We start from the raw sequence: 26,249 nt of genomic DNA on the forward strand, positions 1-26,249 counted from the left end.
TGCCACATTTTGCAGATCTGAATAAGTTCCTAAAATGTATCTTCACTGACTTAGCATTTTAATAGCTTAGGGTTAATCATAGTATCAGCTGGAAACTTCCTTTACCCTCCCATCTTAAAAATCCACAGAGATTGCTAAAGAAAATTAGCCTACTCCTTGATTGAGAAAAGCAACCTATATTCCTACATATTATTGCCTTCCATTGACAAATCAGTCCATGGTCACTTGATTAGGTGTAGAAATTGGTTAAACATCTTATGAAAATTTAAGACAACCCTCAGGATTTCCTTTTTATCCCAAAGAAAAAGAGATTTAAACATAAAATTACAGCTAGCTGAGGGTTAAGCTAGAATCAAAGTTTCCAATTCTTTGGCTGCACATATTACGCAAATTCCCCTCTGTGTGAGATATACATTGATATATATCATACTGAAATCAACACGGGAACTGACACAGAAAATATGTGATCTGTAATATCAAGAATATTTAAAATGTGAAAACGGGGTGGTCGGCTGGCTCAGTCGGTAGAGCGTGCAACACTTGATCTTGGGGTTGTGAGTTTGAGCCCCGTGATGGACATAGAGCTTACTTAAAAAAGAGAGAGAGAGAAATAAAAATGTGAAAGTGCAATAAGAGATTTGGGGGGAAAGTTACCAAACAAAGAAAATAAGAATTCTTTTTCAAAAGGCATTTTTAAATTAAGCAATTTTTTTAGTTAGAAAAATATGATTTAACTGGCAAATCATATTCAAAGGAAAGGTTGATCAACCATGAGCTGCTACATAAATTTCAGACATTCTTCGATCATAAGGAATGACCTGATAAATGACCAAATTACTTAATCATGCAATTCAACAAAATAATCAGTTTGTTGTTGATATTCCTGTTTTGTTTTATTTTACCTGATTGCCAAAGAGGTTGAATCCATTAATTGCTTCTAGAGCTGCTTTTGCTAAGCCAACAGAGCTAAAAGAGAAAAGAAAATCCTTTAGAATTCTGATATCTGGCTACAAAATAAGAACAATTATCTAATGAATATTCACAAGTAAGTTTCTTTATTAACACTTATAACAACTTCCATGAGAAAAATAATGTCTAAGAGACTCTAATCTGACATTTCACTATTTTAATTTTTCTTTTTTATGGTTAGTGATCTTCTGGGGAAAATATTTCTAAGTTCACCTTGATCTAGACAAATAGTCATACTATTGATGGGAGTAGTTTTAATCCCAGTATCATTTATATTCACTAACTCAAGGGAAAAAAAAGACGAACTTTAGAGGAAGGTGTATTATGATGACATGTACTCAGTAATAACCAGGTTGGGCATCATTTGTTCAGATCAATTTAACAGAGCTCTCCTGCCATCAACACTGAGCCTTAAAAAAGATCTTGTACATCATATACTTACCAGAGTTTAGTAAGAGCTTAATATACCCATTCAAACACTCTTGGCCTAGGGTCCAATAAAATAGGCATTATTTTATACTCAAAGAACAACTTGATCACCACACCTCTCATCTTTTGCCACATTCTTCTCTTTGCATAAAATGTGTACTCCTTTGGCCTTTCAAATGCCATATACAATAGTGCTGAAAAATGGAAAGATCCCAATTTCACTAAAAATGTGACACTGTTGGGATCCTGGATGCCTCAGTCAGTTAAGCATCTGCCTTTGGCTCAGGTTATGATCTCACAGTCCTGGGATGGAGTCCCGCATCTGGCTCCTTGCTCAGTGGGGAGTCTGTTTCTCTCTCTGCCTGCCGCTCTCCCTGCTTATAAGCTCTCTCTCTCCCTCTGACAAATAAAGTCTTTAAAATAAAAGGAAAAAAAGAAAAATTGAAGAAAAGGTGACACTGTCATCTTATAAATGTTAACCTTTAAATATTTTAGATCAAATATCTAGTTTATTGCACTTCCTGTAATTTTTTTGTTTTTACTTAAAGCAACAACATATGCCATTAATATCTTTTGAAACTAATGGTCTATCATCATCTAAGCATTCCTTTAAAGCAGTGATTACAAAAGTATGGTCCCCAAAGCAGCAGCATTCTCTGGGAACTTATTAGAAATGTCAGTTCTCACTCCTCTCTGGGAGTGGAATCCAAAAATCAGTGTTTATTTATTTATTTGACAGATACATCACAAGTAGGCAGAGAGGCAGGCAGAGAGAGAAGGGAGGAAGCAGGCTCCCTGCTGAGCAGAGAGCCTGATGCGGGACTCGATCCCAGGACGCTGGGACCATGACCTGAGCCGAAGGCAGCGGCTTTAACCCACTGAGCCACCAAGGCGCCCCCAACAATCAGTGTTTAAAAGCCCTCTAGATGTTGGGCGCCTGGGTGGCTCAGTGGGTTAAGCCTCTGCCTTCGGCTCAGGTCATGATTCCATGGTCCTGGGATTGAGGCCTGCATTGGGCTCTCTGCTCAGTGGGGAGCCTGCTTCCCCCTCTCTCTGCCTGCCTCTCTGCCTGCTTATGATCTCTCTCTCTCTGTCAATAAATAAATAAAATCCTTTAAAAAAATAAAAATAAAAGCCCTCTAGGTGCTTGAATGTGTTTTAAATTGAGAACCACTGTTCTAAGCTATTCATGTCACAACGATCCCCATTTTCTATGAGTTGTTTATATGAAATGTTCTCAAGTAAGCACTACTTTAATTACAGGATAGGAAAACTTATTTTGAAAGAATGGAAAAAGGTGGGAAACTTATTTTGAAATACATGGATGGAAAGGTGGAGTAGACATAACTTTCCCTAATTCCTCTCACTAAATACAACTAAAACCCTTGGACACTTTTCAAACATAAAAAGGCTCAGAAAATGGAAATAAGGCAGACTGGCTAAGAACCTCAAGATTCTAGGAACAACACTTTTTTGCCTCATATATAACAGACTTAAAGAAGCCAACAACTAGGAATGCCAGTAGGCCCATATACAAAAAGTCCCAACAAAAGCCTGCTCTCTTTAGCCAAAGAACCAGGAAAAGAGCAGCCTAGCAAAAACTTTTAGACAATAACCATTTAGAAAAAAATTGTAGACTTAGCCCCACCCAGTCCTATAAAGGCTGAGTAGAAAACCTAGACTTTTACATTCTAAGTCTATAATGAAGAACCATACCCATTCACCAACCCTCCCAGCTCTGATGGTGTCACAAAAGTCCAAGGAGGAAGCCGAGACTTTTCATTCCCAACAGGTAGTAAGAAGGCTCCCCTCCTCATACCGTGAAGATTATACAGAGAGTCTAGATTTCTACTCCTACCCATCAGTAATGAAATGAACCTCCTTGTTCTGCTGGGATGGAATCAGAGGAGGTCCATTGGAAAGTTACGACTTTCACTAATGTCCAGTTGTAAGGAGACTACACCCTTTCCTTATCATGTAAGTGGAGGCCAACTGGGAATAAGTAATGAAGCATTCATATCCTTTCCAGCTAGGCAGGTCATCAGTGGAAGCCTATTGGGGAACTATACATCCCATCCAGACCCAGAAGTAACAAAGAATCTGCATCTTGGGTGTCAACAAAAAACCTGGCAATACGTTCTCACCTGGCAATAATACAGTGATGCTCCTGTCCCCTGCCACTACCAGAGTGGCATCAATAATATACAGTTAAAGTAAAAAGTTAAAAAAAAGATTCAGGGTCTTATAATACCCAAATGTCTATGTCTCAATAAAAAAAAATCACTCATCATATCTAAAAACAGAAAGATCTCAAACTGAATAAAAAAGACAATCAATAAATCCTAACACTGAGATGAAAAAGATGTTAGAATTATGGGACAAAATTTTAAAGCAGCCATGATAAAAAACGCTTCATTGAGCAATCATAAATATGAGTGAAACATATGAAAAGATAGAAAGCCTCAGCTAAGAAACTGATAGTCTCAGCAATTTCAATTCAACATTAGAATTGAAAAATACAATAATCAAAGCAAAAAGCTCAATAGACAGAATTGATGGCAGGAAGGAAAAGACAGAAGAAAAAATAACTAAATTAAAAGATAAAACAAAGCAAAAGAGAGAAAATAGACTGTTAAAAAAAAAAGAAAAAGAAAATGAAGAGAGTCTCAGGGACCTGTGGGACATCTAACATTCATATCATTGAACTCCCTGAAGAAGAGGGGAGAAAGGGCAGGGCTAAAAAAAGTACCTGAAATAACAGCAGAAAACTTCCCAATTAGCAAAAGACAAAAGCTACAGATTCAAGCAGCTAACTCAAACAGAATAAAATGAAAATGTCCATGCTAGGAAACACCGTAAGTCTTGAAAACTAATACAAATTAAAAATATTAAAAAGGGCTGCCTGGTTGGCTCAGTGGGTGGAGTGAACAACTCTTGATCTCAGGGTTCTGAGTTCGAGTCCCAGGCTGGGTGTGGAGATTACTTAAAAATTAAAAATCTTATTAAAAAAAATCTTGAAAGTAGCTAGAGAAAAACACCTGCCCTATAGGAGGAAAAACAACTGAATAACAGTCACTTATCAGAAACCATGAAGGCTAAAAGGATGTGCCATGAAAGTTTTCAAGCACTGAAAGAAAAGAACTGTCAACTCAGAATCTTATATGGGTAAATACATTTGTTTATCTATCAGTTTATCTATCTGAGCAAGACATTCTCAGAAAGAAGAAAAATAAGAGATACATCACCAGCAGATCTACTCTAAAAGTCTGACTAAAATAAGTTCTCAAAATAGAAAGGAAATGATAGAACGAGGGAAAGAAAACAACAACCTTGGAACAATCAAAAAGGAAGAAAATATGGTAAGCAAAATATGGGTAAATATAACAGGCTTTTCTTCTCCTCTTACATTTTATAAATTATGTGTAATAATTACAGCAAAAGTCGTGAAACTGTGGTTGTAAACATATTGGAGAGGAAATACTTAAGATATTATATTATATATAGATGGGAAAAAGTAATTCTCTATTTTCCTCCAACTGGTACAATGATGACATCAATAAGCTTGACCTGTTGTGTATCAATAATGTATTACTTCCAGCAACCACTAAAAAGCTACACAAAAAAATACATTCAAATCCAATATACATAAATCAAAATGGAATTCTAAAAAATGTTCAAGAACTTACAGGAAGGTAGAAGAAGAAAAACAGAGAAATGAAAAACAGAGAGAATAAACACAAAACAGAAATAAAATGGCAGACTTAACCCCAAACACATCAGTAAGATCTAACTATACCAATCAAAAGAAAGACTGGCAGAGTTGATTTAAAAATATGATCTGGGGGGCGCCTGGGTGGCTCAGTGGGTTAAAGCCTCTGCCTTCAGCTCAGGTCATGATCCCAGAGTCCTGGGATAGAGGCCCGCATTAGGCTCTCTGCTGAGCAGAGAGCCTGCTTCCTCCCCTCTCTCTGCCTGCCTCTCTGCCTACTTGTGATCTCTGTCTGTCAAATAAATAGATAAATAAAAACTTAAAAAAAAAAAATGATCCAGGGTGCCTGGGTGGCTCAGTTGGTGAAGCTTCTGCCTTCAGTTCAGGCCCTTGGGATTGAATCCCACTCTGGGCTCCCTGCTCAGCAGGAAGTCCGCTTCTCCCTCTTCGCCTGTCCCTCCCCCAGCTCCGCTTGTGCTTGCTTTTGCTCTTTTCCAAATCAATAAATAAATAATATCTTTTAAAAAACAACAAAAAACAAAAATAACCATGACCCAATGATGTATCATCCATAAGAAACTCAACTGAATTGTAACAATATAGGCAGACTGAAAGTAAAAGGATAAAAAGAGAAATATCACACAAACATTAATTTAAAAAAAGCAAGAGTGACCAAAAGAAAAAAAAAAGCAAGAGTGACTATTTAATATCAGATAAAGTAGACAGCAGAGCAAAGAAAATTACTGGAGACAGAGAGGGATATTATATAATAATTAAATGGTCAATTCAACAAGGAGACAATAGCAATCTTAAATGTGCATGCATCAAATAAATGAGCTGCATCATACATGAAGCAAAATTGACAGAACTAAAAGGACATATAGACAAAACCACAAATATAGTTGGGGACTCAACACTCCTCTCTCAACAATTAGTAGAACGACTAGACATAAAATCAGCAAAGATAGAGAAGAACCTTTAGCTAGCAGAATCTAATCAATACTTTTATAACCTTATTGCTATGGACCAAATTATGTCCCCCAAATACACATACATTGAAGCCCCAACCTTCACCTTTATATATTTGAAGATGAGGCCTTTAGAAGGTAATCTGGTTTAGATTAGGTCATGAGGATGTGGCCTTCATGATGGCATTAGTATCCCTATAAGAAGAGATACCAGAGATTTTCCTTTCTCTCTCCCTCTCTGCCATGAGAGGCCATAGTAAGAAGGTAGCTATCTATAAACCAGAAAGACAGTCCTCACTGGAGAATCAAATTGGGTGGCACTTGGTCTTGCTCTTGGACTTTCTAGCCTTCAGAACTATAAGAAATAAATTCCTATTCTTTAATCTACCCAGTCTATGGTATTTTATGATAGCCCAAGCTGACATAAAAATCTACAGAACTAGTTGAGTACACCTTTTCTTCCAGTGCCAATCAACATATACCAAGATAGATCATATCTTGGCCATAAGACCTCAAAAATATAAAAGAACTGAAATCATAACATGTTCTCTGACTACAGTGGCATCACACTAGGATCAACAATAGAAAGACAACGGGAAAATCTACCAACACTTGTAACAAAATAATACATGCCCATCTACACAATTCATGTAGGTCAAAGAGGAAGTCTCAGGTAAAATTTAAAAAATATACTTAACATGAAAAGGAAAATAGAACATCAAAGGTTGTGTGGCAAAGGTAAAGCAATGTTGAGAGAGAAATTTATAACACTAAATTCATATCCTAGAAAAAAGAAGAAAAAAAGCCTCAAATTAATTATCTAAGCTCTAACATAAAGAACCTGGAAAAGAGCAAAATAAACCCAAAGCAAACCAAAAAATATAGAGAGATGAGAGCAGAAATCAATGACATTAAAAATAGAAAATAATAGAGAAAACTGATGAAACAACTGATTCTTTGAAAAGCTAAAGAAAAGCTGATAAATCACTAGCAGGGCTGTCAAAGAAATAAAACAATAGACAGAAATGACCAATATTAGGAATAAAAAAGGAACTATCATTACAGACATAGCAGACATCAAAAGGGTAATAAGAAAACACTACAAATAATTCTATATACATAAACTTGACAGCTTACCAAAAAAATCAATCAATTCCCAGAAAAGCATTAACTACTTTTACTTCCCAATATGAAATAAATCATTTGAATATCCTCATAACTTTTAAGGATATTTAATCCATAATTTCAAAGTGGCCAAAAAAATAATAAATCTCCAAGCCTAGCTGATTTGATTAGAGAATTTTATTAAACATTAAAAAAAAAAGTTAAAACCAATTCTATATACTCTCTTCCAGAAAACAGGAAAGAAAGTACTTCGGGTTTTATTTTATGAAGCTAGCATTACTGTAATACTAAAACCAGACAAAGGCAATACACAAAAAACAATTATACACCAACATCCCTCGTGTGTGTGTGTGTGTGTGTGTGTGTGTGTGTGTGTTACCGAACAGAATTTAGCAACATATAAAATGAATTACCCTGACCATAACTAACCAAGTGGAGTTGATCCCAGGGACACAAGGCAGGTTCAACAATCAAAAATCAATCAATGTAATCCACCATAATATTAACAGGCTAAAGAAGAAAAATCACAAGATCACATCAAGTCTGTGTAGTATTAGTGGAGGGATAAACACATAGAACCCAGAAAGAGACTGACACAAATATGCCCACTTTTTTTTTAACAGGAGCACAAAGGCATTTCAATGGAGGAATGATAGTCTTTTTTTTTTAATTTATTTTTTTTAAGATTTATTTATTTATTTGACAGAGAGAGAGAGAGAGAGATCACAAGTAGGCAGAGAGGCAGGCAGAGAGAGGGGGAAGCAGGCTCCCCGCTGAGCAGAGAGCCCAATGTGGGGCTCGATCCCAGGACCCTGAGATCAAGACCTGAGCCAAAGGCAAAGGCTTAACCTACGGACCCAACCCAGGCATCCCGGAATGATAGTCTTTTTAACAAAGGCAAATGATGCTGGAACAATTGGATATTCTTAGGTAAAAAAGGAAAAAAGGAATAAGAACTTCAACCTTAGTCTCATCAAACAAGATTAACTCAAAATGGATCATAAACTTAAATATAAGACATAAAATTATACAACTTTTTGAAAACAAGTTGTTGAAGAAAATCTTAAGGATCTAGAGTCAGGCAAAAAGTTTTCTGACTTTATACCAAAGGTACAACCTATAAAAGGAAAAATTGATAAATTCAATCTCATCAAAATCAAAAGTTTTTGCTCTGTTTAGACTCTGTTAAGAGGATACAAAGGCAAGCTATAGTAGGGAGAATATATTTGCAAAATACATATCTGACAAAGGACTGGTATCTAGAATTAAAAACTATCAAGAAATAACAATAAAAAAACAACCCAAGTAAAAATGAGCAAAAAGCATGAAGAGACATTTCACTGAAGAGAATTTACAGATAGCAACTAAGCACATGAAGAGATTCAACATCATTCATTATCCACTAGGAAATGCAAATTAAAATCACAATGAAATACCAGTATAAACCTATCAGAGTGCCTAAAATTAAAAAAAATAATAATGGTAACACCAAATTCTGGCAAAGATGGAGACAAATTGTATCAAAAAGTACAATGATACAGGGATCTGGCAAACAGTCTTATAGTTTCTTTGGAATCTAAACGGCAACTTCCTACCAACTGTACTACTGGGCATTCATCCCAGATGAATGAAAACTTTTGTTCACACAAAAACCTGTAGAGAGAACATTTTGTTGTTGGTTGCATGTGCTTTAGGTGTTACATCTAAAGTGTACTCTTGTCTAATCCAAGGTCACAATGATTTACAACTATGTTTTCTTCTAAGAGTTTTACAGTTTCAGCTCTTACATACAGGTCTTTGATCCATTTCCAATTAGTTTTTTTTTTATTAAAATATAATGTATTATTTGATTTAGGGGTACAGGTCTGTGAAATTAGTTTTTGTATATGGTGTGAAGTAGGTTTCCAAATTCATTCTTTCACATATAGATATCCAGTTGTCCCAGCACCATTTGCTGAGATAAACTATCCTTTCTCCACTGAATTGTCTTTGCATCTTCACCAAAATCAACTACCATAAATGTATGGACTTATTTCTGAATTGTCAATTCTATTCTATTGATCTCTATATCTGTTCTTAAGCCAGTATCACACTATTTAATTATTGTGGCAATTACTCTACACATAATAAGCATAGTACTGTAGTAATTTTGAAATGGAAAGTGTGAACCAAACTTTGTTCTTTCTCAAGGCTGTTTTAGCTAGGCTGAGTCCCTTGCATTTCCATATGAATTTTAGGATCAGCTTGTCAATTTCTGCAAAAAGACACTTGGATTTTTGGTATAGATTACACTGATCACAGGATATCTTTACATTTTTGTATGTTTTCACTAAAATCTATGCTGACCATTTTACCCTAGTTTTCAAGAACAATTGAGCTAATAATCTGGGTTTAAGATATTGTCCTACTGACTCAAATCTACAGTCTAGCATTTCAACACCAGTAAAGGAAGTACTTGATGCTTCCACCAGTTAAACAAATTCCATAATATTTCACACAGTCCTGCTGGTATACTCAAGACAAGGGCAGTGGTCTCTTTTCACATCCAAAGACATTTCAGAGAAATGACAAAGCCTGGAACCTAAAGGAATTCTGTCCAAGTATATGTGGAATATGTGGTGGTTTAATGCACAAGCACTTACATGCATCTAACCTTGGTAATACCAGAAACTCCTCCTTACAGTGAGGTATATGTGTTATTAAGATTGTTTGCAGTATTTTGAGAAGTGAGAGAAAATAACCTATTCAAAAGGCAAATAAAAAGGAAACTCTGTACTAAAGGAAATACATAATGTAGCCAGCCCAAGGTTCTGTCTTTAACAATGGTACATAAAAGCAGTTAAGAGATGAATTTGGAAATTGTCTTAATAAACCATTACAAAAGAAAAAAAATTGTGCCTGGAATACAGTAAATGTTGAGTTCTGTCCATTTTAACCTGCCTTCCTGATGCAACTTGTTAAATAATTGGACTTAATTGAAATTCACAAGTACATTAATTTACCAACCACTGGTTATTGGAATCTCTGGCAAAAGCAAGCTATTTAGAAACACAAACATATTCCTAATGTGATTTACATTTTATTGGCAAATAGAATACATTATGTTGTAAGAATTAAAAATATTTTACTGGCACAAGATACTCTCTGAAAATTATTCTATAATTAGCTAATGAATATATTAATATTAGGGGACTATTGCCAATAGAACATATATCAGTTTGTTCTTACAAGGTTTCACCTCAACATTCATTTAAAAGGGCTAGATGCAACATTTCTTGGGATATTGTGATGTGATTTGTTATAGTAATGTGATTTGTTACATAAATCAAGCTTTACTAGAAAAAAGGATGGGTTTGGACTAAGTGATTTACAACCCACCATGGAATCCAAAAACTGAGGCTGTAATGGATGTTCATGAATTGTTTAGTATGGTAAAAATTCATAAAATGAAGCACAGTGGATGGATAGTTGCTTCTATCGTAACTCAATGACTGGAACACCAAAAATGACTGAAAAAGACTACATAACTTCAAATAACAAGAACTATAAAGAAAAAAATGGACACTAAATGCATCTTAAACTAAGTGGTGTTATGATAGTTACTTACCTCATATTTTAATGATGGCTTTCTTTATTGGAAAAGCCAAGAGAATAGAACATAAAACCATTAAAAAAAAAAAAACTTGAAAAAAATGATTTAAATTTTTGCTTCTACGGTCTCTTTTATATTGCAAATATAAGATTTAACAAAATGAGAAAAAGGAAATTATGCTGTTAAATGTAAAGTTCTCTTTAGGAGTCAATGTTCAAAAACGTTATCTTTCCATTTGGGTATATATTTACATTACTAATTCATTAGATATTAAAGTATTCCTTTGTGCTTCCCAATAACCAAAACAATTCAAGGTTAGGTTTGAGAGTCAATCATATCTTACAGAGGACTCCTCTCGTCTCCAAAACAGAGTTTTGGTTTAAAGAGTTTAAAGGTAGCCTGAGGAGTTGGAATGTCCTTATATAAATGAAGAGGGGAAAATATTAAGATTAAAATACATAAATTAAACTTGGAAAGGTTGAGAAAACTACTTGGATATTTAACTTTGGGGGTTAAGAATTAGTGCTACAATAAATATGTACCAAAATTACAGATGGAGGAAAATACAATTAAATCAAAGAAGAGGATTTTTAAATGTATAGGAACTTGCTAAAAGACTGAGACTGAACAGAAGAAAAGAGAATTATCTGATATGGTTCCAGACACCTTAGCAGAAATTGAAAGGAACATATTGCTTGAGGAAAATAGGGTCAACAGAAAAACCAGAAAACTGGGAATGGTTACTTAGGAAATGTTTTAAAAAAAGATTCATTGTAAGCTTAGAGCAATAGACCCTTTTACTAAAGCCCTCGGAAAAGGTGAGGTTGCTGCTAGAATGGGGTTCAGATAAATGTAATGAGATCACTTTTTACAAAAAACTTTGGGGTTTATCTAAGAAATACTAAATAATTAAAGAATTTGAACTAAAATAGATACCAGCAAACCTGGGGCTGAAAAGGGCAGATCAGCAAGGGACTAACCAAAGCATTAAGCTGAATCAAACTTTAATGATTACTTAAAGATATCCTTAAAACTTTCCAAAAGTTCACCAAGATTGCACACCCTGCTGTTATTTCAAACTTTAGGAAACTTTTTAAGACTTTAAATTACAACACGATATAGTTGAAACAACTTTCCATTTGGAGGCCAAACACCTGGAATCCAGTTCTAGCCCTACTACCTAGTGATTTGTTTTAAGGTGTGTGTTGGGGGAGAAGCACAACACCTTCTAAACTTTAACTTTCTTCTGTATAAAAGGCAGTAATATGTTCCTGGTGTGGCCTAAATAAAAAATATTCTGTAACTGTACAGAACTAGAGATTTCAATTATTAAGTAACAGCTGAGCTTGGATGCTGAAGAGGGAGCCTCTGACCTCAGAATACTACAGCATGCATATTGTGGGCCCAGAGGCAGAAATCTTCTTTGATCAAGGTGCAGCTTAGAAGGGATGTGTGCAATGAGGCAAGGAAAGAAGAAACACTTAATTAAGCCAGTCACTCTGGCCAAGACCTTAGTGAGCACCAAGGAACTAGTCAGATTGTGCTCTTTTACTGACTCCTGCTGAAGGACTGTATAGCACAGAGATGAAGAGAGGAAAAGTAAGTTAGAAGACAAAGGACAGTATTATGGGAGCAATTATCATATACTATTTCAGGGATACAGAATTTCAGGATGTCTGAAACATCCTGAGAACAGCTTTAGGATATAACAAGGATATTGTATTAACCAGTAAAGATCACATCCAACTAGGAACAGATAGTTCTGGGATAGATAAAGCGTCCCTATCTAGTAGCAGCTCTACATTCTACTACCCATGTGTAAGTGCAGGCTACCAGCCTCCTACCACCATTGCCATTACTGAGCCCATGAATGCCACGAGGCTCAGATCTCCTGCAGTTTCAAAACACCCTTTTGGCACCAGACATGACACATCCAAAACATGCTTGTAGAGATCTGAGTTCAGAAATGTTTGGGGGAAAAAAAAATGCTTAAAGTTCTTTTGGGGAATTGTAAAGTAATACCCCATAGAAAATTAGGAGATCAATGTTAAATGTGTAAAACCCACTATCCAAATCTAAATGGCAAACTTCATTTCCCATCCATTTGAATAAAACTGACCTGCCGCAAATTAAGATTGACTTTACATGCAAAAGATAGCAAAAAACATCACATAATAATCTTCTGATTCTTGAAATAAAATCCTTAATGATTCAATTTAAAAGTCTGGCACCTCTGTTACATGCAAACTTGTTGGAGTCTCTCTTTTTCACTGGGGACATTCCAATACCCTCACTTTTTAGGGTTAATGGTAACCTTTACCCAAGGTTCTTCCTGAGTTTACTACAGTAAACAGAAAACGGAAAAACAGAAAACAGTAAACAGTAAACAGAAAAACCCTTACTCCAAATATTATATACTGAGAATGTCAGTGGGTTCACAATGGAATATACTAAATGGTTATTAAAAAGCAGGGAAGGGCACTGATAAATCATAAATACTGAAAAGAAGATAGATTTTTAAAAATCACCTTTTCTAATTAGATCCACTTTCTTGCAATTTGACTGATAATCTGGAGTGTTAAGAACTTAATTTGAATGATAGTTGAAACATAACTTCCTGTTTTTAGTATTTTCCAGAATTCGCTTAATGCCTGAAATGAACTTCCCACAAATCATTTTTCTATTCCACTGACTTCTTTCCTGATTGCTACTATCCTGCTCTATATTTCAAAATGCCTCATATAAATCATAAACTTATAGAAAAATGTGTATAAATTAGTTTCCTAAAGTTAATAGAAAAAACTTCTTTGCTCAATATTTGTTATTAACATACTCTGAAATGTGTAAGTACTCTTGCATTCTAATGCTTACTTCTGCTTAGGTATTCAAATGATTTGTATATGTTAACTCCATCATTACAACAACTTTTTAAAGTAGAAACTATTGTTGGTTCATTTTGTAGATGAGGAAACTGAGGCATGAGATCCAGCTAGTGATCTGGAGCCAATTTTTAGTTTACTAAGTATCTTAAATCAGCTTAATTTTTTTGTGTATGATTAGTCGTTCTATTCAAAAAAGTATATCTTCTTAACTAATGATTCCTGAACTGTTTCTACAGTTCATTTAAGTCCCAATGATCTAAACCTATAGTTGATAACCTTTAAATCTTAAATCTTTCAGTGTGAAATTGAGAAGCCTAATTAATTGTACAATACTTTTCTTTTTTTTTAATTCAAGTATAATTAACGTATAGTGTTATTTTAGTTTCAGGTGTACAACACAATGACTCAACAATTCTATACACCACTAAATGCTCAAGACATGCATATTCTTGGGGCACCTGGGTGGCTCAGTCAGTTAAGTGTCTTGACTTTTGATTTCCACTTAAGTAGTGACCTCAGAGTTGTGAGATCAAACCCTGCACTAGGCTCATTGCTGGGCATGAAGTCTGCTTAATAGTCTCTCCCTCCACTTCTCACCTCCCACTCTCTCTCTTAAAAAAGAAAGAAAGAAAGAAACAAACAAACATATACTCTTGGAACACCTAGCTGGCTCAGTCAGTAGAGCATGAGACTCCTAAACTCATGGGCATAAATTCAAGCCCCATGTTGGATGTAGAGCCTACTTTAAAAAAAAAAAATAATTAGAAGATATGTGAATTCTTAAACCCCTTTATTTGACCCATCCCACAACCTTTCCTCTGGCAACCCCAAGTTTGTTCTCTGGTTTTTTTGGTCTCTTTTTGTCATTGTTTTGTTTTATAAATTCCACATATGAGTGATACCGTATTTGTCTTTGGTGTTTGGCTTTCTCTGACTGACTTATTTCACTTAGAATTATACTTTCTAGATCCATCCATACTGTTACAGATGGCAAGATCTCATTCTATTTTATGGCTGAATAATATTCCATTATATGGATATAATGGAATATATATAGATATCACATCCTATGTGATATAATATTTTTTATTCATACATCTATCGATGGGACACTTGGGTTGCTTCCATATCTTGGCTGTTGTACATACTGCAGCAGTAAACATAGGAGTGTACGTTATCTTTTCAAATTAGTGTTTTTTGTTTTCTTTGGGTAAATACCCAATAGCAGAATTACTAGATCATATAATAATTCTATTTTTAATTTTTTGAGGAACTTCTATACTATTCTCTACAGTGGCTGTGCCAATTTGCATTCCCACCAACAGCACACAAGGGTTCCTTTTTCTCTACATCCTCATCAACACTTATTTCTTGTGTTTATGATTTAGCCATTCTGACAGATGTAGAATGATATCTCATTGTGTTTTTAATTTGTATTTCCCTGATGACCATCTTTTCATGTTTCTGTTCATCTCTGTAGGTCTTTTTTGGAAAAATGTCCATTCTGGTACTCGGCCCATTTTTTAATCACATTCTTTGTTTATTTGATGTGGAACTGTACAAATTATTTATATATTTTGGATATTAACCCCTCAACAGATATGCCATTTGCAATACCTTCTCCCATTCAGTAGGTTGCCTTTTTTGTTGATGGTTTTCTTCACTGTAAAAAGCTTTTTATTTTGATGTAGTCCCAATAATTTAATTTTGTTTTTGGTTCCCTTACCTGAGGAGAAAAATATTTCTGTGACTAATGTCAAAATAATTCCTGACTAGGTTTTCTTCTAGGAAAGTCATGGTTTTAGGACTCACATTCAGGTCTTTAATACATTTTGAGTTTACTTTCGTGTACAGTATAAGAAACTGGTCCAGTTTCATTCTTTCGCATGTAGCTATCCAGTTTTCCCAATACTATTTGTTGAAGAGGCTATCTTTTCCCCATTGTATATTTTTGCCTCCTTTGTTGCAGGTTAATTAAACATATAAGTACAGGTTATTTCTGGGCTCTCTATTCTGTTCCATTGATCTATGTCTATTTTTGTGCCAGTACTATACTGTTTTGATTACATAACTTTGCAGTATATCTTGAAATATGCAATTGTGATATCACTAGCTTTGTTCATATTTCTCAAGATTGCTTTGGCTATTGGGGGTCTTTTGTGGTTCCACACAGATTTTAGGATTAATGTTCTAGTTCTGTGACAAATTTCATTAGTATTTTGAAAGTGATTGCATTAAATCTGTAGATTGCTTTGGGTAGTATGAGCTGTATAATAATACTGGTTCTTCCAATCCACAAGCATGGAATATCTTTCCATTTGTTTGGGTCATTTTCACTTTCTTTCATCAATGTTTTATAGTCTTTGGAGTATAGGTCTTTAACTTCCTGGGTTAACTTTATTCCTAGATATTTTATTTTTGGTGCAATAGAGCTAAACTTTTCAGTAAAAGGTACAGTCAGTCACTAAAGCTATTTCCCTAACCTTAAGGAATAAAGTAAATTCATATACCACTAACACCAGTCATAAGCTATTGTTGTTTATAAACCCCACTAAACCAGAATGCAAGATGCTGACCACATCTCCTACAGAAAAGAATAAATGTTAAGTTTTGTATGAAGGGTGTGGGTGTCTGGTTAGGCCAGCTCTACAATATGGAAGGGAATTTCATGTGCAATGAACACACATTTGGTATTTGGCAATTTTAATGTATTTGATCTTTCAAATGGTATCATTTCAAGAAGAAAAAAAGAGAAATAATTGGTTGAGCAAGAAGGCCAAGCCTTGGACTGGAGGTCGATATGCATGTACCGAAACCACGGGAAGTTGGGAAAGATATCCTGCTTTTTTTCTTACATCTGTTTCTGGGCCCTGAGAGTAGTCTCTTGCTTTAATTTTAAGTGAATTTTATCTGCATCATATATAGGAAAAAAAGAGATGAAAGTTAACATAGAAATGATAGTTGCAATCTAATACTTTGATTTTTATTCAAATTCCACACATTTAAATTTTTTTAAAAACTCAAAAATCACCAAATTACCTTGAATGTAGCTCTGTGCTGCCATTGTTATATTTGCTTCCTCTTTCCCAGACACCAAAGTCAGGTACGCGGTAAACTCTTTCTACACAAAATACAAGGTTTTGAATAAAAGAGACCTAAAAAATAAGAAATGAAACATAAAGACACATATAATAGCAGAAACTTTAGATACTGACAAGAGCAATTAGATTATCATTTGAAATCCAATTATATACTTGCTACCAATACCTTCTTGGTATGTTTAAATTACTGTTTTTTATATTACTATAAAATATAGTAACCTGTTATAATATAGTATATAGTATAATATAGTATAATATAGTATATAGTGTGTGTGTGTGTATATATACACACACACATATATGGGGTGTGTGTGTGTATATATATGGTATATATATATATATAGTATAGTATATAGTATATATATAGCATAGTATAAAATACAGTAAACTGTTATACCTAGTTTTTCTAATATGAAGCCTAAACTGAGAACTTAATATACAGTACAGAAATGAAATTTAAATCCTGTCAATGCTCCAACTTATAATTTTTCAGCAATGTATCTATTACTGTTCATAGACACTGGGTATCTTGAGAATTAAGAAAAATATAAAGCATCATTTTATAATAAATATTTGTTATCTAAAATGTTCATATAAAATGTTAAATAAATCTAAAACTTTAGAGGTAAAAAGGTATTTCTCAGTTCTGAAATGAGTCAATCCATTAACTGACTCGTTAAGATTAACCTGGAGTCTTGAGTCCATTAATCCTGGAATCTAATATTCTTCTGGTCTTTTCTACAACTGTTGATACCCATTCTTACAAACTCAAAGCTAATGATTAGAAATGAGCACCAACCAACAAGCCAAGAATCACAGTTCCCTTATAAAGATTTCAGACAAATAATGAAAGTTAAACTTTCAAAAGTAACTACAGAAAGCAAAGATTATGGTCAGTTCTTATTTTAAAGAACTGTTCATATTAAGAAGGACAATATCTTAACTGAACTACTGGTCTTAATTACAATGCTTTAAATTTAGTTACCATGTTTGGTTCAATATCGCAAATTGAGTATGCGCACTTTCCTAACTATCCTTCATCTTGAGATCCCTTCTGAAGTAGCAATATGTATCTCCCACATCTCCCCATATACATAATTAATATAATGTATGTACTTTTAAGAATGACACAGTGATGGGGGCGCCGGGGTGGCTCAGTGGGTTAAGCCTCAGCCTTCAGCTCAGGTCATGATCTCAGGGTCCTGGGATCGAGCCCCACATCAGGCTCTCTGCTTGGCAGGGAGCCTGCTCCCCCTCCTTCTCTGCTTGCCTCTCCGCCTACTTGTGATCTCTCTCTCTGTCAAATAAATAAAATCTTAAAAAAAAAAAAAAGTGACACAGTGATGGATGGGAGAGGTACACTAAATGGGTGATGGGCATTAAAGAGGACACTTGTCAGGATGAACACTGGTGTTATTTATAAGTAATGAATCACTAAATTCTACTCTAGAAACCAATACCACACTGTATGTTAGCTAACTTGAATTTAAGTAAAAAAAAGAAAAAGAAAAAGAAAAACCTCTTTATACCATTGTAATTATTGTATTTTAAAAAATTATAGTTAATAAAGTATACACAAAATTTAAACAATGACACATTAATAATACTAAAAAGCCAAGGCAAGATTTCACCAGTATACCAGAAAGTGTGCCAAATTATAGTAGAAGAAAGCAAAGAAAAGAGCTATTTGAGAAATCAGAGCAGAGAAAACCACAGCCTCTTAAAATGATTCTTCTTTGTTCTTTAGGATCTCTACAAAGTATTTAAGCCCAGAGTCAACAAAGGCATTGCTCAAGAGTTGATCAGAGAGCAGTCTACCCAGATTCTCTCACAAAACATGAATGATTCATCTTGTGGTTCAAGTCGGAATTCCTGACATTTCCACTCTGCATCCCAACAGAGATGTTTGACCTTAGGGTCAAAAACAGTTGACGAATTGCAGCAAAGAAAAAAGCAATAAGGGTGTTGGAGTCTCAAAGAAACAGAACAGAGCATAAGATAATTCTAGATTTCCACAAAACACACACCTATCTCACAACTTCCCTACGCAAGAGTAAAGCACTACATACCTACAAAAAACTTTTTTTTTTTTTTTTTAGTTTGAATATTATTGAGGGTCTCCCCAGCTTTCCCAGTTTCTTGCTAACTTGCCTATACACCCTAGGAAAACCTGCCTGTATAAAAATCCTGGTCCATTGTCACAAAACCTGGTAACTTTAGCTCTTCTATGGTCTTTAGAATTATTTAGATTCTATAATGCATACAGAAAATACTTCAAGTTTAAAGATTTGAAAACATCTAAGTACTCCTTCCTTTCATAATAAACTTCTCAAGTATATAATCTATATTCCCGTTCCTTCCTTCTCTTAGGAGGGCTTTAGGACAGGACTAAGCCCAAGTAAGCAGTTTGCTCAGAATGCCTACCTGGTATAAATGGCTGGAAAGGCATTTTTGGCTAACAAGCCCGGTGAGGAAAACTAAAATACCATTTACATTCTAGTTCCACAAGTAAAGAGTCTGGAAATTGCCATTCCACTCCCTCCCAACAAGTAAAAAGCTGAACAGACTGAAAAATTGACAACTCTACTTATATCCATAAAGTGTGGGGGCAGGGTGTGGAGATAGAGCATACTGCTGCCCTAAGACCGAAGAGACCACAAGTGAATACCGGCAGCCATGGCTTCCTGGAGTAGAGACTCATGAGCAGAAGTCACCTTGGGAACCAGGGCCGGGGTGGTAAAACCTGAACTGTAATTGAGCTGGTAGAAGCACAGTTAAAAACTGAGAGTTAAAGCTCTGAGAGTAAACAGTTCCAGGAGGAAGAAGTCAGAAGTAGTTCCCCACTATATACTGAGATTTACCTGCAAAAACTCCACCAGGTTCCCATTGAAAATGTCTGAGGAAAATCCCCTATGTCTTCCAGCAGGGGGAAGGGAAAAGAAACCATTCTGAAATACAACTATCTGTGCTTTCTAAATGTTCTTCTTAAGCTAGTTCACTTTTACAAAAGACCTACATTACTACCTGTTCTCACTAACTGAAAGAAATCCAAAGAGGATTTTCAATTTTACAAAAACAAACAAACAAAACAAAACAAAACAAAACAAAAAACAGCCATTACTATACTAATGCAGGTCTTTCATAAAAGCAAAGTGGTGCAATACAAACTTTTGGAAAGTGGGGGATAATCTTTACTTTACAGATTAAGGCTTACAAAAGGTTCCATAGGAACACTCTACTTTCAGACTGTGGGGGAAATCTCTACATGGAAACATTTTGTTTTTCATAACAAGGCCTCAAATCAGTTAACCAGACCTTGACTAACCAGACCTTGCCTATTAGGCCCTAACTGACCTAGATATAAAAAAAATACTATAATAGAAATTAAAATGCCTTTGATGAACTTATCAGAGATTCAGCACAACTGAAGAAGGAATCTCAGCTAGAGGCTATATAAACAGAATTCTTGAAAACTGAAAAACAAAGAGAACAAAGACTGAAAAACACAAAACAGAATATTCAAGGGCTGTGAGACAACTAAAAAAGGTGTAATATACATGTAATTGGCATATCAGGATGAGAATAAAGAAAAAAATAGAAGAAATATTTTAAATAATAACAACTAAGAATGCCCCCATATTAAAAGTCAAATTCCAAACCACATATAAAGGAAGTTCAGAGAAAATTAAGTATGATAAATGTCCCCCAAAATGACACCTCAGCACATCATTTTCAAATAACAAAAAAATCAAAGTTAAATAAAAAAAAAAAAAACAGGAAAAACTCAAAGGAAACAATAATGTTACCTACAGCAGAAGAAGGCTAAGAATTACATTCGACTTTTTCTCAGAACCATTCAAGCGAAATTGGAATGAAATACTAGAAGTGCTGGGGGGCGGGGGACAAAACATCAACCTAGAATCCTGTATCCTGTGAAATTATCCTTCAAGAGTGAAGGAGAAATAAAAACTTTTTCAGGTAAACATAAATTGAGGAAATTTGTTGCCAGTAGGCCTGTCTTGCAAGAAATGTTAAAAGTTCTTTAGAGAGACAGAAAATAATAAACAGAAACTCAAATCTAAGTAAGTGAAGGTGAGGGACACCTGGGTGGCTCAGTCGTTAAGTGTCTGTCTTTGGCTCAGGTCATGATCCCAGGGTCCCACATTGGGGCTGCCTGCTCCCTGCTCAAAGGGAAGCCTGCTTCTCCCTCTCCCACTTTCCCCTGCTTGTGTTCTCTCTCTCACTTGTCTTTCTCTGCCAAATAAATAAATAAAATCTTTTTAAAAATAAAATAAATAAATAAATGAAGGTGAAATAAAAATTTTTATTTTTATTATTCTTAATGGATTTAACAGATAACAGTTCATTCAAAATAATAGCAACAATGTAATTGATTATGTATTTTGATATCTATATGTACCCTTATATATAAGTAAAGTTAATGACAGCAAAGATACAAGGAAGGAATTAGGGTTATTTTGTTATTAAGAAACACCACACATGAAATGGTACAGTGTTATTTGAAAGTGGACTTGGATTAGTTGTTAATGTATATTACAAACTCCAGGGTAACAAGTTAAAAAAGTAAAATGAGGTATAATTGATATGCTAAGAGCGTAAGTATGTATCTGAAAGCTGAATTGCTTAATTATTGACTAAGTGCACTTTCGACTTCACTAGATGTTGTCAAAATGCCCTGCATGGTTTAAAAAAGAAAACTGGTGACCAATAAAGTTAGGCTGAAGTCACAGCAGGTAAGGCTTCTAGGAACTGTTTTTAAAGCCCCTTCTTCTTTCCCAATTCTTACTAGTGTAGACATGATAACTAGATGAACAGCACCTTTATTAATGATTATTTGGATAACTGTCCCATGTTAAAAACGGCAGAATAGGAGAAAAGTCAGTCTATATCTTTGATGACATTGATCAGCTAATGTTAAAGCCCAGGACTTCAACATCCAAAAATGTTGGTGCATGAAATTAAACTTACATCTGTTGAAAGCACTCTTTGTTGGGTTTTCTATTACTTGTTGCCAAATGCAACTTAAATTATATATTATCCATGACTCATTTCACATTTTCATTTCTTCACCTTTCCTGTTTCTCTGCTCTTCCCCTGCCAGCTGGAGTTGGTCTGCAATTAAGGATCTGAAAACTTCCCTTCCCACTTAATCAAAAGTAGTATATTTGTCATTCTCTATCAGGCCATGCCATTTGAATTTGCTACATTGAATCTTATCTTTTTTTCTATTTTAGTAAGCTTCTGCCAATTTTCCCAACTAAAATGTAATTTCTACAAGGCAGGGAGGTGCCTTGTCTGTCTTCATCATTCTGTATCCCTAATGCCTAGAATAGTAATTTCTACATGACAGCAACTCAATTTGTTGAAGAAATGGTTAAATGACCTAAAAACATTTTTAAAAGAATTTGATTTTTCACATACTACCTCCGTCAACTTTTATAAAATTATAGCAACCTCATAAAACTTAATGGGAAGCTTCCCCTGTTTTATCAGAAATTACTCCTTCCTTTAAACTTTGGTGGGTTTCCCTACAACACTAGCTGGAACAGTTGTTTTTCTGGAGAGGCTGAGAGGGAAGGGGAAAGATTTCTTACCAATAATTTACTTTTCTCAAAGATTATAGATCATGCATTCCTCAGAGGGTAAAAATCAGTTTTCAGAAGCAAAAGGAAAAAATCTTACTGATTAGAATAAGGTGTAGCCCTGGAATACTCAGCTCTACCTTGACAAAATCTTATTCCCTAATTTCTCACATTACAGAAAACTTACATAGTTTTCTCTACTCTGGAGGGCAACAACAATAAAAAGGTTAAGAAACATCATAATATAAGTCTGTTTTATTTTTCTATTTCTTGTCAGTATTAGTAACTGTATTAGTTACCATAGCAACATACTGAGATAGGTATTTATTTTCTCATAGTTGTGGAGGCCATATACCAAGATCAGGGTGCCAGCAGATTTGGTTTCTTCTAAGGCCTCTTTGACTTACGGGTAGGCCACACTCTTGCTACTTTGTCCTCACACGGTTGTTCCTCTAATCACATAGGCCCCTGGTTTCTCTTGTATGTTCCAACTCCTTCCTCTTATAAGGACACCAGTCAGACTGTATTAAGGCTCACCCTGTGGGCCTGATTTAGACTTTCCTCTTTAAAGGCCTTATCTCCAAATACATTTGGAACAGGCATATTTCCAAATAAGACCACATTTTGAGGTATGGGGCCTTTGGGTTTTAATATATAAACTTGTAGAAGCTAGAGAGGGGGAGTGCAAATCAACTTATAACAGTAACTTCTGGTTTTCCTAGAATACATTCCATTTGGAATCATTTTGATATTTATTGCCAAATAATTTCTTATGGTATATTCTCTCCCTTTAAATGTCTACTTACTTGTAGTTATACTCTCCTTTCATTCCTAATATTATTCATATGTTCAAGTATTTCTTTTCTTCTGGGCAAATTTTGTTAAGAGGCTGGTTTAAATTATTAACCTTTAAAAAATGCAATTCTTGGCTTTGTTGGCAATCTCTATTCTAACTTCATATTTTATATAATTATTCCTATTTTTATCTTTATTACTTTCTTCCTTCTACTTGCTTCATGTTTATTATAGTATTCTTTTTCTGAATTTTAAAAAAAGGATACTTAACTTGCTAGTTTTTCATTTTAACTCTTTTCTAATATGTGCATTCAAAGGTAAAAATTGCCTACTAATAACTTCACAGCTACATTCCACAAGTTTTGGTGCATAGTGTTTCACTGTCATTCCACATTCTCAATTTCCATTTTCATTACTTCTTCAAAATCATAAAACAAAAGTGTATATTTTGTTTCCAAAAACAGGATATTTAGTGGCTATCTTTTACCTACTGACTTCTAAATTTAATGTAGTCAGAGAAAATATCCATTTGTTCTTTGTTACTCATTTAGTCTTTGTTGAATTTTGTAGAGACTAATTGTGCTAGTAAAATAATATATATTATAACTTTTATTTTTCTTGTCTTCTTAGTTTATCATTTTCTAAGGGAAATGTGTTAAAAATCTCCCACCTATTCCATTAAATTTTTGTTTTATGTATTTTGAGGATATACTGTTAGGTTTATACAGCACTATTTCATCTTCCCAGTGAAATGTTCCTTAAATCATTAAGCAATGTCCCTTTTTACACCTTTACTTTAAATATATGGGGTAAAAAAAAAAAAAAGACTGATGTAAAAAGAAAACCCCCAAATACAATGGCATTTTTTTTTAAAGATTTTATTTATTTATTTGACAGACAGAGATCACAAGTAGGCAGAGAGGCAGGCAGAGAGAGAGGAGGAAGCAGACTCCCTGCTGAGCAGAGAGCCCGGTGTGGGGCTCGATCCCAGGACCCTGGGATCATGACCTGAGCCGAAGGCAGAGGCTTTAACCCACTGAGCCACCCAGGTGCCCCAATACAATGGCATTTTAAGCTATAATTGATTTCTTATACCATACAGTTTGTCTATGTGTAATATAGTCTTGTTTACTTATTTGTTTTAATGTAGTCTATTCTCAGTTTTAAGACCTGGATGAAGACTGGTTGGAGGCTCTTCCTGTGTTAAGATAGAGGATTAAGTACTGATTAAGTTCATATCTCAGCCACTTCCCTAACTGGGTACTCACACTCCATGCATTTTGCACTCACCCTAATTACTTCAGGACTTAGATACCATAAAAATAGAGACAGACCCTGGGGCCCACAGGAGTACTAAATTAGCCAGTACAAAGGGAGACTACAAAACCTAGTTAACTCCACCCTCCTTGCTATACATAGGCTGTCTCCTATAGTTGCATCTTGTTACCCTGTCCTCAGTTACAACCCCCAGTGGGGCCCTACATAGGGGCTTTCTCATTTAGAGCTATAACAAAAGAGTTGCACATTCCATCCATCTGAGTGTCACTATGTTGTTTTAAGCGATCAAAATAATTTTTTTAACCGAAAAAAACCCATAAACCTTCTAAAACACAGATTGGCATGGCAGCTTAGTTCCACAATGTCATTTAGAGATCCAGTCTTCCTCTATCGCTTGTTCTATAGTTTACTAGGGGTTTTCTAGGTGGGGCAAGGAGGGCAGTGGGAGGGGAGAATGTATTTTTATCTACTCTAAGACTCATGTTTTCGTCAATTCAGATGATCAATCACCACTTCTTCAAATATTGCCTTTTCCCAATTCTCTTTACTGGTTATTCTTATGAACCATAAGAATAACCTTCTTATGTGGTATATATATACAATGGAATACTACACAGCCATCAGAAGAAATGAAATCTTGCCATTTGCAATGACGTGGATGGAACTAGATGGTATTATGCTTAGCAAAATAAGTCAATCGGAGAAAGACAACTATCATATGATCTCCCTGATATGAGGAAGTGGAGATGCAACATGGGGGGTTTGGGGGGTAGGAAAAGAATAAATGAAACAAGATGGGATCAGGAGGGAGACAAACCATAAGAGACTCTTAATGTCACAAAACAAACTGAGGGTGGCCAGGGGGAGTGGGGGTAGGGAGAGGGTGGTGGAGTTATGGACATTGGGGAGGGTATGTGCTATGCTGAGTGCTGTGAAGTGTGTAAACCTGGCAATTCACAGACCTGTACCCCTGGAGCTAATAATACATTATATGCTTATAAAAAAAATAAATAAATAAAAATAAAAAATAAAATAAAAAAGCATTTAATTATTTTTCAAAAAAAAGAATAACCTTCTTATTCTATCCTCAATTATCTTAAACCTGTTTTCATATTTTCTTTTTACCTCTCTGTTCTCCCAAAACCATTTTCCAGTTCATAAATTCCTTCTTCAACAATGTCCAATCTACTCTTTACTACTAACTTTTTAGTTGTTCTGTAATCTTTATTTCAAATAATCACTTTTGGTTCTTTTTCATACATTCTCTTATATTCTTTATTTTATCTAATATTAATATTTAACAATTTAAACATTTTTATTTTAGAGTCTCTTTAAAACAGTTCTATTACCTAAAATTCTTAGCATGCAAGCTTTCCTATCTGCTGTACGTGGTTGTTCTGAATAATTTCCTCATGTAATTTGTAATCATTTGTAATTATTATTTGTATTATTTAACTTCTTTCAGTAAAGGTTTTCATTTGTGGATATGTACCTAAGAAGCAATTTTACCTTTGTATCAGACCACATATCCACATACGGCACAGGCTTAAAATTTTCAATTTAGGGTCCTAGACAACAGTAGCTTCCTATTCTCTAGGCCAGTGACCTGAGGTTTTTTTTAATTCTCCTTCTAGAGCGGACAGTTCTTTATAAGTTCATGTACAGAATTCACATGTAACATCTCATCTTGAATGAGCCCAGGCAACAACTCTTGTTTCAATGTGACCTTTTAAAAACTCAAACTCTTGGCCCATAACCTCTATGACACAGGGATTGCACAACTAAACAGAATCCTCCA

The 26,249-nt window shown here is 34.8% G+C and overlaps 1 protein-coding gene across 3 annotated transcripts in view; it reads right to left on the reverse strand.

Annotated features, from left to right (window-relative positions):
• PHKB (phosphorylase kinase regulatory subunit beta) overlaps positions 1-26,249 on the reverse strand; it is a 240,072-nt gene that overhangs the window by 120,330 nt on the left and 93,493 nt on the right. For all 3 annotated transcript variants that reach the window (XM_080828157.1, XM_080828156.1, XM_080828158.1), the window contains exons 7-8: positions 16,714-16,829; positions 903-966 (exon numbers count right to left, since the gene is read on the reverse strand). In XM_080828157.1, coding sequence (XP_080684283.1) covers positions 903-966; positions 16,714-16,829 — 180 coding nt within the window. The remainder of the gene's footprint in view (positions 1-902; positions 967-16,713; positions 16,830-26,249) is intronic.

This window comes from Martes martes, assembly GCF_963455335.1.
Source record: "Martes martes genome assembly, chromosome: 17".
Lineage (NCBI taxonomy): Eukaryota > Metazoa > Chordata > Mammalia > Carnivora > Mustelidae > Martes > Martes martes.